The following is a 9322-nucleotide window of genomic DNA, read 5'->3' as shown; positions in this document are numbered from 1 at the left end:
GACTGAATCTTCAGAATTTAGTAATTGTTATTCTATTTAATTCATTGTGTATAGATGCGTAAAAGTGAATAATCCAATAAATTGTTCTTTTTTTTTTGCTCTATGGAGTTACTGAGCTGGTAATCTCTTGAGACATCACTGTACTAATCCCCTTTAGTTGTTTTCTCTCTCTCTCTCTCTCTCTCTCTCTCTCTCTCTCTCCCCTCTCTCTCTGTGTGTGTGTAGTATTTCTCTTTCACCCACCTCTATCTGTAGTTTATTTATGAATGAGGAATGAACAGAACTGTTTCCTCTTTTCTCTGTGTTTTCAGTTGAAGAAGGTCCATTGAGTCTCCTTGTACTTATCTTTCTGTTCTGCTTCAAAACACATTGCCTCTTCAAAGCAGTCCTCCTCCTGACCTCATTCAGTTACTCTGGCTCGGCTTGTTTGTTGTCTGGGGTAACGCTGTTGCTGGGGACGATGTCAGAACACATTCAGCTCTCAGTAGCCCTGTGTAGGATTGGCTTTTACAAGGTAAGCCAAGTAAACATTTCCATATTTACCAGCTGTCTGAAAGTCATACATTTTATGCATGCACCTGTTGGTGCTTTTTATTTTGGTGCTTTTTATTAAAACTTATTTTGGTGAAATTATATTTTATTGTATAACAATGTAACAGAATACTTGAAGACAGGTGATATCCTCAAATTACTGTAAATACACTGATATTTATAGTTCTCTGTTTTTTTTTTGAAGATCTGCTTGTATAAATACAGTCGCTGAAGTCATCATCTGTGCATGGCAGGCATTAAAAAGCTTTCATGGGCCCTTCTCAAGGTAGCAGCAATGCAAAAAGTAACACTGTGGTGAATATTATCTTTACTTCATCTGCTGGGAATAGTATGGCAGGTGTTTTTGCAAGTTAACCCCCCCAGGTAAACTTCTGTGCTTTTATACAAGAAGTCACAGGAGAATTTCAGAACCGTACTTTTAACAAAGTTGTAATCCTAAAGTTTTCTTTGTTTTTCAGCATCAGTCTAATTCTTCCCATTTACTGCACAGTGTCTCTGCCTTGTATCACTGCTAGAAATGTCATACCTACACATAAATTATGTACAATGCAAATGTGATTCAATATCACACAATTTGTTCATTTGAATGTTCTTAGAATATTATAACTCTATATTTATAGGATAGTATCATTTGGATTTCAGAATGTAATGTTCTCTTTAAAACAAATATTCATGTACAGTAGACAACCTCACTGAAAGCCAAGTTTTTTAAGAGTAAAGAATGTGTGGCACTTTAAAAAAAAAAAAAAAAATCAATAGTCTTATTCAAGATTATTCAGAAAATTCAAACAAATAATGTGTGTAGACATCTTCAGTAAGATCTTAGTGTTTTAGGTGACATATTAGGGTTGACGTGTTTTTGAGTCATAATTCCTAATTACTGTATGTAATTACCTCTAATCAAAAGGTTTAGCTATACTTTTTTATTTTTTTTTTTACAAATTATACAACTTTTTGAAAATGTCCTCAAAATACAGTAAAACTTGAGAAAACCAAATTGTGAGAACCTTTTTAGCTGGTCCTCACAAGCAAAAAAGGCTCATAAATCAGATAAATTATGTTTATTTTTAAATCGAATTAAGTGCACAGGTTTCTGTGAGGGTTAGGTTCAGGGGTAGGGTTAGGGGTAGGGAATAGAATATATCTTTAGCCTGCAATAGAATACATGAATGTCTATGAGATGTCTTCACAAGTATAGTAAAACCAACGTGTGTGTGAGTGTGTGTGTGTGTGTGTGCAGACAAAATTGTTCCCCCAAAAAATAGCTAACTCTGTCAAAACAGGCTTAGACACAGGAGAACAAACAGATACTCCATGGAATAAACATAACCTCTCAGCATCCTATAATCACATCACTCTTCACTCAAGCCTGCTGCTTCTCTGACTTAGATTAGATAGCTGCTGCATGATGTAATGACTTAAGACTGTGAGTTTACAGTCTGCTGCTTAGAGCTGTTTTTGTGTATTAAACAAATTACCTTTATTACAACTCGACCCAGCTGTTTTGGAGTGTCTTTATGTTTTCACTGGCAAGTAGTATCACACGCTACATCTCATACAGATGAAAAACTGAAACCCTCACTAAAATAGTTTTGTCCATAATTTACAAAATTACATCACTGTAAAAGTTCTTGAGAATAATAATAAGCCACTTGAGAAGTGCAGGCCCGGCTCTAGCTCAAAGAGATAAGTGCACCATGGGATTCTACAGTTATGATTGCAAATAATGAATGTGACTGGGATCATTAAATTTGGAATTTAGTATATAGATTACCCAGAAAGATATACAGTACAATTGCAGTTTTCTTTATTCAAACTTTTTCAAAGTTCTTTCTCAAAATGTTAAGCTCTAATCTGATTGACTGCCTTTACCCAATTTCCTCCTAGAGACAAAGTCATATTTACTGTATAAGTTATTGGCTTGATACATCAAGCACTTTTGAGGATGAATAATCAATGATTGGTGACACCAAATCTTTGAAAGGTATTAAAAGTTTTGTTTGAGACACTTTGTTTTGTCTGTGAAATAATCAGTAGCTATTTATTACTTTTTTTGATCAGAAATTCTGGGAAAAAAAATGGGATTAGCGGCTTTACATGTCAGTTTAGAAAAGTGGGTGGTTCTTGGCCACAATAATCTGCAATGTGGACCAGACTCAATAAAGTTTAGTTGAGAGTCGGCTATACAAACTATATATTTGTAGAAAAACATTAGATTTTTATAGAGATTCCATGCATACCCATTATGTCATGACACAAAAGCGTGGCAGAGAAAAGAGAATCACAATGAGAACTAACTTACTTAATAGGATTGCTTTGAATTTTATACAAAAATAATAATACAAAAAACATAAAAAGCAAACAAGATGTGGTTCACTGGTTTTTAGGGTGACAGTTTTATCACACCTCATTAGTTCCATGCTGGGCCTTCATTAAGTCTGCAATTGAGAGGAAAATCACATACTCTCTATTTTAGTCCTGCTATAAAATAGTGGCACGTGCCTAACGGTTGACAGGCCTCTCATTCCAAACATCAGCCCTCTCTCATTCCTAGTTTTCTGTGTAAATGATGGGGGTTTGCATGTAACTACATGTGTGAAGTACATGTAACTAGATGTGTGAAGATTGGTTTATCTGTCGCCTATACAAACCATGTCCATAGTGAAAAAGCTGAGAGTTGAGATGGGGGAATAGGGCCTCTTCATTGTGTTCATGTCATGGTAAACCAAGTCTTTGTTCATTGTTATTAGGAACACAGTTTTCCTAAATGGAATACCAATGAGATGTGTTAACTACCAGTTTGTTCTATTTTAGGTGGCCTTTGTGCTAATAGTTTGACTGACAGTATTAATGTTTGCATTCATTAGGTTTACTGAAAGATGTTGTTTTTAGGGAATGTCAGGGTATAGTTTTACAAAGAAACAGTGGTTATTAGACGAGTGTGCTAGGAAGTTTCAGTCGTATAAGGAACACATTTTAAAGTCATGAAATTAGCTGCTGGATCATTACCCAACAATAGTGAAATGAATTACTCAAAGTGAAATGAATTACTTCATATACAATTCAGATCTCAAACTTGCTGAATGTTTTTATTTTTGAAGATGTTGTGTGTGTTTAAATTTGAGCTCAAATCTTTCAGGAAAGTGATTGTGATTATCTTTTGCATTTTCAGCTTTGGCAACTTTTAGATTATGTTTTTTAGACCACTCTTTCTCATCATGTGTTCAGGCTGACTGTCTCAGTACTGAATCAAACAGATTGTGAGAGGGCTTGAAGAAGAAAGTTACATTTACATTTACATTTACATTTACATTTATGCATTTGGCAGATGCTTTTTATCCAAAGCAACTTACAGTGCACTTATTACAGGGACAATCCCCTGGAGCAACCTGGAGTTAAGTGCCTTGCTCAAGGGCACAATGGACATTATTCCTTTGAGATGATATAGCTATTAGCAATGTGTTTGATATATTATTCCATATTATATTACATCCCTACTTGTTTCAATGTAGTTACAGAGTGTAACAGATTATTCTTGTGGTAAAATTGTGGTTTCAAAAAGCAACAAGCAAACATTATTTTCTCTTTAAGAATTTTCTTTGATCATGGGACATTGTTGAAGTAGAACAGAGCTTGTTGTGATTAATCATGCTCAATAAGATAACAGTTTATCCAAGTAGTACACCATAGAAGAGTGTTACATGCAATTGGATTATTAAAGTTCTTTAAAGAATTCAAATAAAGTTTAACATCTTTCTTGAAGATTTAAAAGAAGGTATTTCTTTGAAAATGTACAAGTATGAATGTAAAGATTTGAAAGGAATAGTAATAAATTAATAATAAACTTAATATGGAAATGGTATAGTTTCAAGGAATCACCAAAAAAATAATAATAAAAAAATTAGTTTGGCTAATATCAAAGTTTGGGAATAAATTCCTTTTTACAAAATGTAAAAAGTCAATCCAAACCACTTTGCAATAAACACAATTCCAAAATAAGTGGACAATGTTTTTCTTGAAAGTGATGACAAAATGAGCAAATGGGTGAGATACTATTATTGAACGTTGCAAGTTTATACTATACTTAGTAACAATTATGAATAATCTAAAAAAGACTTCAACAGCTTTGTTGGGCAGAAGATTTTTTTTCTAAAGAAGCCTGAATTCTTTCCATTCTTTGTCATTTAATATATTATTCCAAAAATTTAACAGGCAGGTAAAGAGATCTGAGTTCTATTAGGAATTGATAAAAATGTTTTATTTGAAAAGTTACTACACACAAAAAGACATTGATCAATAAATAGTTTAGAGTTGTCAAAAATAATCTATATATTGTGGTGGTGGTGTAGTGGGCTAAAGCACAGAACTGTTAATCAGAAGGTTGCTGGTTCGATCCCCGCAGCAACCACCATTGTGTCCTTGAGCAAGGCACTTAACTCCAGGTTGCTCTGGGAGGATTGTCCCTGTAATAAGTGCACTGTAAGTCACTTTGGATAAAAGCGTCTGCCAAATGCATAAATGTAAATGTATCTCAAAGTTTACTTACTAAGCTAATATTCTTATAAAACCAGCTGCGAAGAAAAAAAATACTTGTTTTTATATCTTATATTCTTATTATTTGAGATAAAATAACTATGTGGAGAAAAGTTATGGTTATATATAAGGAACAGCATAATAATGCTTGTTTATGAAAACTAGCTAAAGCTGAGGGCAGTTTTGAGATATCATGGTTGCACCACAACAAAAAGTGTAGGCCTCCAGCAGAAATGAAAATGTGATTTGGTTAATGTTCCAAAGAGACTTTTTAGAAATATCTTCATCCACTTAACTTTAAAAGAGTTATTAAGATTGGAAATATCTACTAACTCAACACCCACCATAGCATGATCAGCCATCATAACACTTTTTTATTTTATTGAGTTTTTGAGTTCCAAACATAATCAACTATAATTTCCTACATATGTCCACAGAGACATCCAGTGACATGGCAGTGTAGATAACACGAGACAATGCATCTGCTTTGGAAAGCAACACTTTACCTGTTATAGAAAGCTCACACTGTAATCAGGAATTTAATTTACATTGAATAGTAAGAATAAGAGGTTCAAAGTTTAGTCTTGATCTTTTATCTTGATCTTTACAAATAGTTATACCTAAATATTTGACTTCGGATTTGACTGGGATGTTACAAATCATCAGTGGAATATTTTGTAGGTAAAAGTTCACATTTGTGAATATTTAGAACTAAACCGGAGGCAGATGAGAAAAAATGTATAATGTCTAAGGCTACAGGAATTTGCTGTTTATTATTTTTTTTTAAATAGTGTTGTATCATCGGCCAATTGGCTTATTAAAACTGATCGACATGCCACAGAAATACATTTCAGATTACTATTTTGAATGTGGATGGCTAATAACTGCATAGGCAGGAGAAAAAGTTATGGTGAGATTGGGCAGCCTTGATGGCTCCCCCTGTCTATTCTAAACCTACAGTGTTGTGTGTCAGATGTGTGTGAATATATTACAAATGGTGTGACATCATCAGGTCACATGACCAGGAAGTTATATGGATTTGAACATTTCAAAAATTTATAAATAAAATACACAAAATAATATTTCCAAAATTCAAGTCATGTAAGATGTGTTATAGATGTTTGTGAATATATTACAAGTGGTGTGGCATCATCAGGTAACATGATCAGGAAGTTATATGGATATGAATAATTACAAACATTTATAAAGAATACACAAAATCGTACTTCCAAAATCCAAGTTGTGTGAGGTGTGTTATAGGTGTTTGTGAATATATTACAGGTGGTGTGACATCATTAGTTCAAATGAACATGAAGTTAAATGGATTTTAGTATTAAAAAAATTCCAGAACAAAATCATAAAAAATACACAAAGTCATAATTCCACAATCAAAGCTGTGTAAGATATGTAGCAGGTGTGTATAGATACATTGCAGGTGATGTGCGAGCTTTAGGTATTTAGGCCAGAAAGTTAAATCGATTTATTTAATTTAAGCATTCAGTTTACATTAAATAGATATAGCAGGGATATAAATCAGTGAATCAAAATCAAAGAATCAAAGAAAATGAAAAATTATCTAAACTTAACTTAATTAGTTTACCAAAATAAACATTAAACATGTAACAAGACCACTTCTTAATGTAGTCATGGAATGATGTATCTCTTAACTGATAATTGTATTGAATTGGATTGCCCTTGTTGGGATTGCTGTTTTGCGTTTTTCAGTTTTGATTCTTAAAACAATTACATTTATTGAATAACATCATAATTTCTTTTGGTATTATGATTTATAGGGGTGGAAAGAGTACTGAAAAATAATACTCAAGTAAAAGTTCTGTTACTTCTTATAAAATGTAGTTTGAGTAGAGTAAATGTCTAAAAACTACTCTAGAGTAAAAGAGTAGCTCATTTAAAAGGACTAATGAGTAGTGAGTATTGAGTACTGAGTTTAAAAAAAATAAAAAAATAAATAAAAGGGATTACAGAAATTAAAAGATAAAAATGTTATTTTCAATATCATAATGTATGAAACAATTACATTAAAATGAGTTTACGTGCAGGGTCTAAATTTCCCTTAATGCCGACTGAGAGAGTTATTGTTGCGCATAAAACATGTTCAAAAGGAATGCAAAAAAAAAATAAATACCAGTACAAAATCAGGGTCACTTGGCACGATATAGGCAGTAGAGCAGTTGTTTGGTACAGGGGCAACATCGGGCTTTAAAGGGATAGTTCACACAACAATTTGTATTCTCTCATTATTTAGTCACCCTTATGCCATCCCAGATGTGAAAGACTTTCTTTCATCAGCAGAACACAAATTAAGATTTTTAGGAGAATATTTCAGCTCTTTTGCACATTTCCTTGTTATTGTTGTTTGCTTGATTTGCCTTTATATGACATAGCCTATGAGACAGTGCTCAATCCGGTTACAGGTACACTTCAAGTCCAATATTTGATATGTCCAAAAACATACGTACACTTTCGACCAAACCGACTGCGTTTACATTAATGCCTCATCAATATGTGCATTGGCGGAATTATAAAGTGTATTTGATAATTTAGGCACGAACCCGCATTAGTGTGCAAACATTAGCGCCTGTCAATCAAACAGCTCGCAGCGATGGACATCTGGAAATAAATAGTTAAGCTCTTATATTTTATTCTGATCAACCAACCAGTGGTGCTCATGCTGTCAATTGATATAACACCCCTGTTCTAGATGTAGATCATAGGCTATGTGTAGAAAATTACTCAAAAGTTTATCATCAATATCGCAGACATCTCTCTTTTGTTTTTTCAGATAAACATATAGATTTTTTTATAGCCCAGCCCAATTGATAACGTTGCCTTAATCTCTCACATCAAACCCAATAATCTCAGTGATAGATAACTAATTTACAGGCTACATTATAGACACACAGAATCTAGTATAATATATTTTTCAAAATAGAGGCAGGATTAATGCTGATATCTGGCTTGAGCAAGATGAAAAACCCTTCCAGGTGCAGCTGTGATATTCAGGTGTTGAACTGTGCTTGAGGCATCCATAACAAATGATGCCAAATCTGCAGCTGCCGTTTTTTATGCGTGTTTTGATTGGACAGGAGTCCCAAGACACTCCCTAGCCAATCACGTTTATAGGTAAAAATAAAATCAGTACAGGGAAGTAGCGAACAAATACTGTGGGAAAATAGCAAAGTAAAAGCACATTTACAGCACTTAAAATACGCTCAAGTAAAAGTATAACATTTTTAAACTACTTAAAAAAAGTAAAATTCTTGGGAAAAAGTAGTTAATTACAGTAACGTGAGTATTTGTAATTCATTACTTTACACCCCTGATGATTTACAGTGTAATCTGAATGAGACACAGCATGAACCACCACTTTTTTGGGATTACATACCAATTAACGTTAAAGGAAGGATCGAATGTCTAATTAATATCCAATATAAAAACAACTTTACCGCAGTTGTTTAAGCAGGTTGACAGCACACGGTGCATTCCGTGTAGTTACTATCAGTGAGTAAACATTGAATAGTTGTGTCTTAAATCTTCCTCATTATTTAAAGGGGCATTCAGTAGTTCTTTAGCTAGCATTAGCATTTCTCTACTTCATGCACTTGAAGTACCGATACTTTGCTTCTTCATCGCCGAGAACGTTGACGGTGTCGCCGAAGAGGCCTAGCTGGGAGACGGGGGCGTTGAAAAACTGTGATTTTTCAATGTCGCACATCTCGACCATGTTCAGCCAGAGGTAGCGCTCCTGGACCAAAAGGGTGGCCATCACCGCCTGAGTGCCTGCGCTGTGACCTTCATGGCTCTGAGAGCGAGGTCAGTGGCAGAGCGCAGTTCCTGCAGCACGTTGGGATCGTCGGCACGATCAGGACTACCCAGGTGCAGATCTTTGAGTGCCTTGGCTTGGTGGACCTGCAGGAGAGCCATGGCATGCAGGACAGAGGTGACTTGTCCGGTGGCGCTGTAGGCTTTCGAGGTCAATGTGAGCTGCGCCCGGAGCTGATGTACCAGTCGTCAAGCCGCAAAGGCTGTGGGGAGGACAGAGAGTTCCAGTCCAAGCCCACGCTCACGGCAGCCTGGACAAGCATGTCGGCCATCTGCACGTCAGCCTCAGATTGGGTGGGCTGACACGAAGGCGGCAGACGCCTGGACGATCTCTGATGCAGCGCCGATGTCATCATTCAATTCCAGGGGCTCGAGGGAGAATGGCCGTCAGTCT

At 35.1% G+C, this 9322-nt stretch overlaps 1 protein-coding gene across 1 annotated transcript in view; it reads left to right on the top strand.

Annotated features, from left to right (window-relative positions):
• The first annotated feature begins 396 nt into the window (after positions 1-396).
• LOC127629553 (ADP-ribosylation factor-like protein 15) overlaps positions 397-9322 on the top strand; it is a 232246-nt gene continuing 223320 nt past the window's right edge. Inside the window, exon 1 of the mRNA XM_052106648.1 lies at positions 397-514. Within this exon, the coding sequence (XP_051962608.1) occupies positions 461-514 (54 nt within the window). The 5' untranslated portion in view covers positions 397-460. The remainder of the gene's footprint in view (positions 515-9322) is intronic.

This window comes from Xyrauchen texanus, chromosome 3 (assembly GCF_025860055.1).
Source record: "Xyrauchen texanus isolate HMW12.3.18 chromosome 3, RBS_HiC_50CHRs, whole genome shotgun sequence".
Classification (NCBI taxonomy): domain Eukaryota; kingdom Metazoa; phylum Chordata; class Actinopteri; order Cypriniformes; family Catostomidae; genus Xyrauchen; species Xyrauchen texanus.
The sequence above is the reverse complement of the archived record's forward strand: the minus strand, read 5'-3'. Positions and strand labels throughout refer to the sequence as shown.